The 12,118-nt window shown below is 48.8% G+C and overlaps 1 protein-coding gene across 1 annotated transcript in view; it reads left to right on the top strand.

Annotated features, from left to right (window-relative positions):
• Positions 1–5,618: 5,618 nt before the first annotated feature.
• DNM3 (dynamin 3) overlaps positions 5,619–12,118 on the top strand; it is a 183,096-nt gene continuing 176,596 nt past the window's right edge. Inside the window, exons 1-2 of the mRNA XM_075156733.1 lie at positions 5,619–5,761; positions 5,800–6,114. Coding sequence (XP_075012834.1) covers positions 5,634–5,761; positions 5,800–6,114 — 443 coding nt within the window. The 5' untranslated portion in view covers positions 5,619–5,633. The remainder of the gene's footprint in view (positions 5,762–5,799; positions 6,115–12,118) is intronic.

The raw sequence follows: 12,118 nt of genomic DNA, 5'->3' as shown, positions 1-12,118 counted from the left end.
GTGATGCAGCTGCTGGTGTGGAGGCAACAGCAGCCGCATCTCGGCATCACTGCCGGAGCTGTCTCGCCAGCTTTGCAGCTCACACACCTTGTCCTACCAGGGTGTTGGTGGGCTGCTGCTCATCAGCCTCTCCTTCCTCAGCAGGACCTAGTTCTCCTCCACCTGCAGGAAATCCTCCTTCGTTTGGAAAGCCGACTGAGAGGTTGCGTGAGCCCAAGGTTTACAGTTCCCCAGCCCTGTGGGGGCCATGGGAAGGGCACCCCAAGGGCTCTTGCCATGGGGACCACGGCCACTGTGCCGATGCAGGAGATGGGGCTGTTTGCGCCCAGGAGGCACTATGGCAGCCGTGCCGACAGCAAGCACGTCCCTCTGGCGACTGCAGCTATATTTTAATTTGCCAGCACTTTCTGCTTTGGAAACTGCTCTGTTCAGATCCCTTCTCCGATGCTCCCTGCCTTATTCCCCTTCACACAGAGGGACAAACTGGTGCCCTACTTTCTCCCTGGGCTGGCCCGCTTCTACGCAGAGGGAGCAGATGCTTTTTTTAAATAAGTGTTTTTGATGGTTCCCAGGCACTGGAGAGCAGGGCTGGCCTGCTCCCGGCCTCAGATAAAGGATGGCAGCGTGGGTATGCGCCCTCCGTACATTGCTTACCACCCGGTCGCTCCTCTGCGCTGTAGTATGTTTGGGGCAGCAACACTGGTTGTCGCTGGTCAACGGGAGAGACAAGGCTGGAGCTCGAGCTGGGTGGAAGTCTGCCTGCCCCCATGCAGTTAGTTTCTAAAGCTCCTCTGTGATGAGCACTTTTTTGAAAGATATCTATTATCCATCCAGCTTAGCGATGGCAAATTTCTCAACTGGATCAGCAGTGCTGCATTTAGTCTATTTTTAACTTAGTTTTCAATTCTTAACATAATTCCAATGACATAAGTTTGTGTGTGCCCTTTATTTTACCGAAACCATCTCCTTTCTTCCCCAGGAGCTCATACAAAGGCTGCGTTCATCCCTCCCTTGTCCAGTTCTGCCTTTCTGTTGTGCTTCCTAATCGCTGCATAACGCCACATCCTGGTAGAAAAACAAAAGCCATCTATTAGAAACAACTTAAGGATGAAATCTTAGTTCATTGCAGCTGTCCTTGCAGCTACTGACAGCCCTACAAGTTCGGTCTGGAAATACATTTCAGCCGGACAACTGGCAGATTCATGAGTACTGCAAATACCTGAAATCCTCCTCTGCAGGTAAAATGCTTCAAGGCTGGAATAATTGATGCGTAGTAAATATTTCTCTTCTGGCAGCCAAAATATGCAGCTAATGTACATGTTTGGCAACTGTGTTTCTGTTGAGTTTTTTGGCAATGTACTCATGTTTACATCCCTTACTCCTCACTTCCTTCCTTTGCAGCGTAGGCACGCTGTAAGCGCTGGGATAGAAGCAAGCACTGCTGTCACTTAGCAACCTCCAGTGGCTTTGAGATACTGACTTTTTTCCTTTCTGGATTTCCCAGCACAAAAAGAGACGGCCACGTAACTCATCGCATGGCTCAGGCATGAGGCTGTAGCCAGCCGGGGATGCTTTGGTCTGGTCCAGCCCGAATCCCTCTCGGAGCATCACACCCGTGTCCCGCTGCCGCTCCAGTGAGCGAGGCACTGGGAGCTTGATGGGTCAGCCCTGGGTTTTGTGATCTTGGGTGGAGAGATGCAGCTGGTCCTGCCCAGCCATGGAGGCTCTTTGGCCCATAGTGACTGCGGCCAGGCAGCTGGCAGGACAGCGAAGCTATGAGGCAGGCAGCGGTGGGGTGCCACACATATACCCCATATGGTATAACCTCCTTAGGTGTCACAGCCCAGATCCTGGCTCTGCAGGAGGACTGGAGGTGGCTGGGCTCTTGGAAAGAGGGTGGAGGTGGATGAGGGACATACTGTCACCAGCTGAAAGTACGTCAAGCAGCTGGGAGAGATTTTGCAGTAATAAAAGCTGCAGGGGCTGAGTGCTGAGATTGATTCCCTCCAGCTGGGAAGAGCTCTGCTGGGGTGAGCCTGGTCCTGCTGGCGGGGGATGCTGCTGCTGCCGGGGCACGGCAGGGTCACTGCGCAGCCACGTCCCGGCGGGGAAGCGCCTGGGAAGTGTTTTGTCCATGAATTCTTCCCTTGCGGAAGCACTGGGCTTGCCTGGCTTTGTGACCAAGGAAGCAGGCGTGCTGCCAGGCTGCAGCGAGGGAGTACGGCTCTTTCCTGGGGTGTTCAGGGCTGCAGGGAAACATCTCTGCAGGCTGCAAAGCAGCATGGTGGCCTTTTTCTACCCTGCAACTGGATGCACCCGACTAAAGGATGCATCTGGAGGTCACAGGGCAGCAGAGAGGCCACCATGCTGGACGGGACAGGGATTGGGCTGTCACTGTCCTGTGATCCGTGAGTCAGCAGTGCCACAGGCTGCAGAAAACCTTTCCTCTTTACAGGGGGAAATGCTGCAGCCGCTACTTCTAATCACAGCTCTGCAGCCTCTCTGGCTTTCTTTCACTGGCTTTAATTCTATCCTTTGCAGCTTCAAGGTCTGAGCTCTCCTCCTGGCAGATAGGCAGGCAAAATGCTGACGGGCAGGTTCATGCCAGCGCTGCGGAACCAGGTGCTGCTGAGAACCTGGGAGCTCCCCCGTGCATGGGGCTCCTTGCCCATACCTCCTCCTGTTTTGTGCCCATCAGCTGTCTGAAAAGCTCTGCAAGACTCGGGGTTTGTATCTGAACCAAGAAGGAGGTGAGGAAGGTCCCTGGAGAGAAGATCATGCATGAAGGAGCCTGCCTCTTCTAAATGCTTCCTGGGGGCGAGGACGCAGCCTCGTCTGTGCTCTGCTCCCCCCGGGGTCCTGCCTGCTCTCCGGGCGAGGGAGCGTGCCTGGCTCTTCACTGCAGGCATCTGCAAATCTCTGTAGTAGTTTATACATAACCCATTTTTCATGAAGGGAATTGCACTGGTGTGTGTTTATAAAGCAGCCTGGGGACCTGATCCAAATGTCTTCAGTTTTAATGTCACTGGTTAGGAAGATGTGTCTGTGGGTAAGTTTGTGGGCTGAAATGCTACAGTTGAGTCCTGAAACCAGACTATTTTTGCCTTATATTTTTCTGAAAGTCAGGGTAGGACATACTTGCTGTCTGTAGGCTTGATCTGAAATGCACCAGAGGCTTTGGCAGGGCTGGGGACCCCAGGCAGGCTGCGCTGGAGCTGGTGACATCTGGAAGCGAGCAGACTGCGCCGACGGAGTTAACGGTGCCGGCAGGGCCGGCGTGCCACCCTGGAGAGCAGGGCCGTGCCGGGGAGAGGTGGTTGGCAAAAGTCTTTTCTCCTTGCCTCCTTGTCACGTGGCAAAAGGAAATGATAAATACTGTGGGGCACAACTGAGCGCAGGGTAAAAATAGAGCGTGTTTAGCTGGCTAACCAGTGAGCAACGCAGCTCTGTGCTCCTGGGGATCGCACCTCGTGCACCCCAGGAAAACAGTTTCTTGCATGGCCCTCTGATGCTGGTTTGGGTCTTTTTTTTCTGAGTTATTCATTACAAGAAGCTTTGCGATGGTCTCTGCTAGTACTACCCCTGTTTCCTTTAATTTAGCCACTCTGAATTTCGACAAATTCAGAAAGCCAGGCTGGGCTCCGCACGGGGGGTTTGGAAGAAGCTGGCTGGAGAAGTCAGTCAGAAAAAGCAGAGACCTGAAGACACGCTTGGGTGCCCTTCCTCTCTTCTTTGCTGCTCTCTTGGAGTTGTTGGAAAAACAAGCACCCTCGTGATAATATGGGCATGCATAATGAAAATGTTTGTGCTTTTTCCAGGAGGTGGGAAATCTATACTTGGCTGCTTGTGGCTTTTTTCGGGGGTTGAGGGGGGAGAGTGGATTTTTGTAAGTGATGGAGTCGCAGGGTGAGTGTGGTCACTTAGCGGCTTTAACTTAGCTTCAACAGACAAAAAAGTTTCATTTGGAAACTTCACAGACTTGGGAGAATAACTCAAACTTTTCCTAATCATAGATGCTTTCTATTTATTTTTTTTTTAATTGTAGAAGCAAACAAAGATGTAATTTAAAGACCTAATGGAAAGGACAGTTCCCTAGGTTATCAGTTTGAAGGTGTGCATAGAGTTGCTCCCCAGTGCCTTTTTTAACCTTCGTTCATCTCTTGTGGAGACGCGATCCTATCATCAGGCTGCTCTTCTATTGACCTTAATTATTTCACTGGGGCAGCATAAAGTGCTCCAACGGGGCGGATTTGGCCAGAACGCGATACTGTTCTTCCTGACTTCCAGCCTCTGTAGAAACCCATAAACTGGAGGAAGGCCAGGCAGCTACTCTAGTGCCTCCTGGCATAGCCCGCTCGCTCAGGAGTGGGGGAAAAAAAAATCATGCTGCTAATTGGCATAATTATGTCAATAACCCTCAGACCCCATCTAGATAGAAATGATCGCAAGGCTTTTCCCAGAAGCTGTGATGCTGGGGAGGTGATCTAACCGCAGTGGCAGAGCCGCTGCTAGAGAAGCCGTCTCTGCGTTATGCTGATTAAAAACTTTTTAGCCAGAGCTAAAGCAAACCGTTCATTTGTTTCCAGGGTTAGAAGTCAGTCTGTTGTAGAGAGTAATTTTTTTTACACTTTGAGAGCTCTGGCCAAGAAGTTTTGATAATCCTCCAGATCGTTAGTATCTGTCAGCCTGCGGGATGTTCACAGTTCCCTTTTGTTTTGCTTTTCACGCTGAGCGAGGCCGGTGTCTGGTTTAATACAGAGGATAACTTTTATCGCTGCGGGACTCCAAAGCCTCTGTTTTGGATATTTTTGTGTTGTGACTGCTGCCAGTAATCACAGATAAATCTCATCTCTGTTGTTCGCCTGTGCTTTTAGCTCAGCCTGGGTGTGCATTTTTAATTGAACCCACTGCAATGACGTGGCTCGGACCTTGTTATCGTTTCCCAGCCTGTTCCTGAACCTCCCACCTGCTACCAGCCCTGCCGGACCTGGCTTCTCGGGCCTGCCCTGACACGGTTCCGGTGAATGCGTGTCTGACCCTGGCAGCGCTCCCGCCCGTGGCTGAGCCCTTTGCCAGGGCCCCTCATGTGCTGCGGGGATGGACCGTGGCTCCTGCTGCTCCTGTTCCCATCGCGGGTGGGAGCCGGGAGGAATTCAGCCACTGGGACTGCTCCAAAATACCCTGTTCGGCAGATTGGGAAGCGCTGAAGCCAGCTGTCTGCCAGGTCCCATGCCGGCAAGCGGGACCCAGCTCCTCCGTGTGCTCCCGGTTTGGCCCTGTTCCCAGTTTGGTGCCAAAGTCGTAGAGGAAGAGCGCGTGCAAACCTCCGCTGGGTGCCGGAGGGTGGCACAGCTGGGCATGGCCCTGCTCCAGGGGCTCGCGGGGGGTGCTGCAGCCCTTTCCGCCGGCGGGACGGGGTGGCTGGCTGGGGTCGGGGCTTCTGGGGGAGAGGGGCAGCATGGCGGTCTCGTGGGTCGGTGCGTGGACCTGGGTGAACCGCGGTCCTTGCGCCCAAGGGTCCCAGCACCAAGGCCGGCTTCTCCAGGTGCGGGGATGAGCCCACCCAGCCGCTCTAGCAGAGCGAGTGGGCAGCGGGTGAGCGGGGGCTCTGGGCCGCCGGGAGGACCCCGCGGATGCCCCCTGCAAGCTGCTGGCCTGTGCCGGTGACCGGCAGGAGACTCTGCCGGTGCCGGACCGTGGAGGGGCCGCTGCCACCGCAGAAAGGGCAGAGGAAGCCCCACCACCACGGGCTTCCGGGGCTCAGCCCTTCCCATCCGCACCGGGATCCGCACCGGGATCCGCACCGGGCGGGGGCGTGGCCGCACCGGGCATGGGCGTGGCCTTCCCGCGGAGACCCCGCCCCCAGGCTCGGGGGTGGGACGCATGCGCAGTGCGCCGGCCGTTACCTGTCAGCGGCGGCGGCGGGCGGAGGAGAGGAGGCGGGGAGGGGACGGCGCGGCGCGGCGGGATGGAGGGGCTCATCCCGCTCGTCAACCGGCTGCAGGACGCCTTCGCGGCGCTGGGCCAGAGCTGCCTGCTAGACCTGCCGCAGATTGCGGTGGTGGGCGGGCAGAGCGCCGGCAAGAGCTCCGTGCTGGAGAACTGCGTCTCCAGGTGAGGCGGCGGGCACGACGCCCCCTCAACGCCCCCCACCCCCGCCGGCTGCGCGCGCCATTCCCAACGGTTGTTCCCCCCCACCTTCCAACGGTCGCCGCGCGCGCCCCCCTGCAGCGCCGCGCCCCCGTAGCGGCGGGGGGAGGCCGGTTGCGAGTGGGGATGTACGAGGCGGGGGGGGGAGGGTTGCCGGCTCGGGGGGCTCGGTGCGGCCCCCGGTACCGCGGGGGCGGTCAGGCGGGCCCTGGCACGGCAGCGTCCTTGAAGGCGCCGCAACTCCGGTGTGAGCGCGTTCATGTGCCTGGTGGGGGGGTTAACCGCCGTCTGAGGAAAAAAAGGTGTTTAAAGCCCCAAATCCTAATTATGGTGGGGGTTCTGGGTCTGGTCGGTTAATGGTTCTCATACCGTTGCTTACACCTCGTGCCGTCCTAATGCGCCTGTGGGTATTAGCATCTTTTCTAAAAATTACTGAAAGAAGAAAGGGGAAGCGTAATGATTCAGGTGGTCTTTTCAACGGACAGACTACGTCTCTGAAGATCGCCTGAGGTAAACATGAACTTCATGTGCTGTTTCATAAAGTTCCTGCTGCGTTTGTCGCAAATAGCGTGCAGGCTTCTGGAGGGAGGAGGTGTTTTCAGAGCGTAGCTGCAATCGTTAGTCTGCATATAGGATCAAAAGTACTGTTATATGCCAGTGATTGGGGAACTTTCATGCGTGGAGATCTTCGTTAAAGGTAATATTAAATGTTGTGTCTCTCCACAGCTTGGCCATGTGTCAGACTGCAATAGCTCTTGAGATACAATATAAAAATACTATACAGTTGTTCTTTATCTCCACTTCAGAATTTACTCTTGCTGTGTTATATGTCAGTTCTTCCTCTTGTTTCTGCTGGAAGACTGTAGCTAACTACAGATGTTGACAGTACTGCCAGTCTCTCAAGTTTAGAAAGCACAAGTGAGATCCTCAGAAATCACTATTGGCCATCAAATTATTACAGTTTTCTTTAAACAAGTATTTTTGTAACCTTTTGACTTTTTGATCTGTGTGTCCACAAAGCTGTGCAAAACACATGTGCTGAGGAGGAAAGGCATCTTCATCTTTCTTGTCAATAAGGATAGTTTGGTCCCTGTGGCAAAGCCTTGTCTGGGGTGGCACCCACCTGGGGTCGAGGCTGAGTGTGGTGGGCTGCGGGCTGATGTCTTTCTCTGGATCTGGCTGTGCTGATGGAAGAGGTTACTGCTCCCAGATCTTTGTTATTGCTCCCCTGCTAGAGGGATCGCTCCATCTGATCCGCAGGTGGAGCTGTTCCTTTGAACGCGGCGCAGCTCCTGCTGCCTGAATGAGCCTGGCTAGAGCAAAAGGTGAAAATGAGCAGTTTGTGCTAATCTGGCCCATTTGGACAAGAGGCTGAAACCAGCTGCACATGTGAGATTTGGACATTTCTAGGAAGAATTATGAAGAAAAACTAAGGACAAGGACTTTTTTCACCCACGTACTTGTTCACCACGCAGCCTGTGGACACTGCAAGAGAGTTTCTTCAGAGAAGAGCTTACAGACTACTGTGAAGCACCAGGGTGTCTCTGTCACGCGGGATCTGGAATTTGGATTCTTTCAACCCGGTCTCAGAGTTTCACATTGTTGTTTTATGCAGTAACTTCTTGAGATACAGTATCAGCTGATCTGTAGTACCTCCCTACTTGCAAGCTTGGAGCCTATTGCAAATGTGACATTAAAATGCATTACTTCAAACCTATTCCATGAGACATAAGCAACTATGTTTTACTTGTGCCTTTCCTCCAGACTGAGTGAGTGTGTGTGGTCAGCAGATGTGTACTTGCTAAGCTGTCAGAACCTGATTGTGAACCCTTGGAACCAGATTAATAAATATCCATGAGATCGGAAGAGCATTTTGCTTGTCAGATCAGCAGGCAAAACAGTCTATGGCTCTTTTTAGTAAGCCATAGGACATTCCTGTTTTTATGGGATAATGAAGCTGCTCTCTGCAAACAAGGAGTTTATTATATCCGCATCTGTCTTAATATGGCTTATAGAGGTAGCACGTCTCATTGTAGAGACAAGTTGCACTCATTTCTTTTTGTTAGTGATACGTTGCATGAGGTGTGTTAAACCACAGGGTGAACATTAACTAATAGTAACACAGCTTTGAAATTCACATAAAAATAAAATAGTCTTAGCATTGCTCCGAATTTTGAGTGCTAATTCTCATGTTCCTTCCTTAGTTTTTTTGATTTTGTTTTTTCTGTGGTTTTTTTGGGGGGGGAGGTGGTGGTGGTTGTTGTTGTATTTGTTTGGTTTTTACCACATGAATCATTATTATTAGTAGATTTTGAACTCTTAGCTTTCAGAGAGACATTCAAGATCTCCTCTCTTCAGGAATAGCTGTAATTGGTAAGAGGAAGGCATGCTATCCTCCATGTGGAGGGCAGGGTCTTGCTACAAACGTGCTGTTGGTTGATAACCTGAGTATTTGTTAGTGGAGCTCTAGTGAGATTAGCAAGGTGGTTCTTAACTCTAGGATCAGGTTGTTATTCTCTGGTGCCTGCAGCCACTAGACCATTGTGCTTGTTCCAGTCCTTCATGGGGTCTTTGGTTGTGCAAGGATGACTTTTTTTTCCACTTGGACAGAGGAAACCTATTTTCTAGCTTGCAGGTTGGTAGCAGAGTTGGAGCTTCTTTATGGAGCCTAACTGCCCAGGAAACACGTTGGGCTATACTGCATTACTCACCATCTAGTTTATGCATTGCCATAATTTTTCAGAAGGGTTGTGAGGGATCTGGCTCTGGCATAGTTCTGTGGGCTGGCAGATGGTTCTGGAATTGGGATCCAAAGCCTGTTATTTCTGAAGCTGCTGCGTGACACACATCCATCACTGTCCCCAGGGTAGCACCAAGCCTTCTTTAGGTGCACACAGCATCCTTAATTACTAACAACAGTCAGGGCATATGTTGGGATTAGATTGCCTGTTTGATCTGCATCGGTGCTGGTGTTGCATGAGGATGAATTCTGCATGTTTGTCCGCTCCAGGAATTGTGCGACACCCAGGACTACTTATGTCATTGTAGGTTGGCTTGGAGCAAGGCTGGAGTGTGGCAGTGTCAAATCTCCCAATGTAGCCATTATTATTACTATTTGGATTAGCATCCACTAAGGTATTAGGAAAGTTTGCTCTTCACTTATTGCTCCCCTGTGTGTAAGGAGACTGCTTCTTTTGGTATTCAAGGACTGTGTTTGAAGGGTTTCTTCTCAGGATTCTGGTTATATTTAGATGGAAACAGAGATTCCAGAGAGCACCTGAGGACAACAGCTATTTCCATTTACGGGTTAGACCTTCACGTGTTCCTAACTGGAGCTCATGGCACTCATTTGAGGAAATGGTATTGACTAAAGAGCAAATGTTCTTCTTACCTGCTTCTCTTTGTGACAGAAGCGAATGTGCCCTTAACATACTGAGCCAGTGCTTGAAGCAAAGGATCTAGTGCAATCTTCTGGTAGAAATTGGTGGGAGAGAGATTCAACAGCGCAAAGGGGAGTCAAACATCTAATACCAACAGATTGCCAGTGGGAGATAGGCACTTCGCCTGGTCTTACTCCTTTGCTACAGATGAGTACAGGACCATGACCTTATATGTTGTTTGTGCTTTTTAAACATCTTGCTTTTGATAATAATAGGGTTACTTAAAAGAAAACTAATGGCAGGAAGCAATCCCTGGAAACTGTATTTGGAGAGAAAGCATTTTCTATTATTTCATATATCTAAATGGGCTTTTAAGATAACTAAAGGCACAGATGGTAAGCTACCTTGTCAGGGCCTCTTTCTCCAGATTTGAATCAGAACCTTATTTTATTCTTACAAATAGCAAGAAATTAATAATTAGATTTCAGAGCTGAAAGCTCTTTACTTCCTTCCCTGCTTAATATAATGTAAACTGCATGTGGCCAAATAATTCTTTTATAAGAGATGTGGACTCTTGCGTGTAAGCCTGTCAGTCATAATCAAACAAGCACTTTCATTTTAAGAGCCTTAGGTCTGGTTTTGTAATACAGCTTTACAGCTTTTTGATCTGAGACACTTTTGATAATCTTACGGCCACTGCATGTTGTATAGCTATTTATTATGACATGTATACTAATTTTTTTTTTTTCAAATTACAATTCCTTGTGCACTTAGCTCATTCTTTTTTGCTTGAGATGGCGATTGTGAAAAGACTGCGTTGAGTCGTTAGGGGAAGAGAAAGGACTTTAAATCTGGCTGTTAAAGCAGAGAATTTCTCCAAAGAAAGTAGGCACGTACCTAGATTGCATGCTTCCTGGGGGAGATACAGTTAAAATTGGTGCAGATGTTTTATTCTTTTAGTTACTAATCATCGACAGAAAAACTTTTTTACAGAAAATTCTCCTTTTTTGTGAAACAGGCATGAAAAAGCTAAGCGGTTGGAGATACGAACTGAAATGTTGTGCTGTGTATTCTTTTTTTAATCTTAAGGATCTTCTGGAAATGAGAATCAGCCACTCCTTTTCCTGACTAATTAAGCCATTGTAGAGCTGTTTTGAGTGTATTAGTCTAGTTATCAAAATACTCCGGTGCACTGAAAGCAAGAATTGTTTCTCAGTATTCCATTAAATAGAAACAGCAGCAAATGAGACAGTGGCTCATTTAGGTTTCTTCCCCAAATACGTTTTTACATTTAGAGGTTGCAGAACAAACTTGGCCATTTAGATGGGATATAGATGGCCTAGTTTTGTCCTTAAATGTAACTCCGTTGTGGATTTTAAGTTCATTTTTCTGTCAAGTCTTGAGAATTGATATATGCAAAGTAAAGCAAATATATAGTTAAAAACAGACATGCAAACAAATATGCTGATTTCCCCACCACCACAACCCCCACCATGTTAAAGTAAAAGTTTTCCTCTAAAACTACTTTGAGAATCCATGTCTCTTATTTCTGGCATTTAAATTTTACCAATTAAAAGATGACTACTATTTTAAGAAAAGCTGTTCTCTGTAATGAGGCATAGTATAGGTAGCCCTGACCTATATTCTGGCATTTAAGTTCAGTCTATCAAGCAGTTTACAGAGATGCTAAATCAATAAGTAACACTTAACACTACTGTAAAGTGTACCTGCGAGAATACATATACATATGTCTTAATATAACTTCAGCATACTATGTACGATTAGGGTATGTTAGTGGTTTAGTGAACACAAACTTAGCATTTGAAGTCAGACCTAGACTTCAGGAAAACCTCAAAACCCTGCAAAAAGCAACCCTCAGAAAAGCCCAGTCTGGTCTTGAGTGCCTTCTGAAAAATCAGTGCTGCAAATTCAGTGGCAGTTGTTACTGGAAGTTCAATCCATCAAGGTACTGAAGGTGACTGCACACCTCTGATCGTTTTTAAAGGTGAATAGTCATCTAGTAAGAGGTTTGTGTGGGTTTTTTCTTTTTTTCAGACCATAGGTATCCACTTAACTTTATCTAACCGTTCCTTATTCTTAATACAGAGACACTTATGAAAATTCAACAGATTGACTCTCTAGGCTTTTGAATAAAGTTATAAATCCCAATACTCGCTGCCTTCAGGAAGGAGCCCACACTGGGCATTTTGTAGTGTTGAAATCAACAAATAACAAGCACCTTCATTGTCCTGCTGTTTCTTGATGGGCATTGCTCCTGCTAATGTTTCACGCTTATGTTATTTTCCTTTGTAGATGAAATAGAAAACAAGGCTTTCCAGTTTAGATAAATAGATGTTAACAGTATGATTGTTTGGACATACTTACTGTAAGCATAGGGAGTGATGCTGTGGATTGCAGCAGAGAAGTAGAAGTATGGACACTGTTCTCTTCTCTGCCACTGATTTACTGTATGACTCAAACTGGTTTTTAACCATTACCTGCATCTGTATCCACATGTATATGCCTCGAGTCTTTACTCTGTCTTAACTGCATGTAGGATTTAACTTTTTATTCCTTTATTTTTAAAT

The sequence above is a fragment of the Calonectris borealis genome, chromosome 8, assembly GCF_964195595.1.
Source record: "Calonectris borealis chromosome 8, bCalBor7.hap1.2, whole genome shotgun sequence".
Classification (NCBI taxonomy): domain Eukaryota; kingdom Metazoa; phylum Chordata; class Aves; order Procellariiformes; family Procellariidae; genus Calonectris; species Calonectris borealis.
Note: the sequence above shows the minus strand (reverse complement) of the source record. Positions and strands in the feature narration are given on the sequence as shown.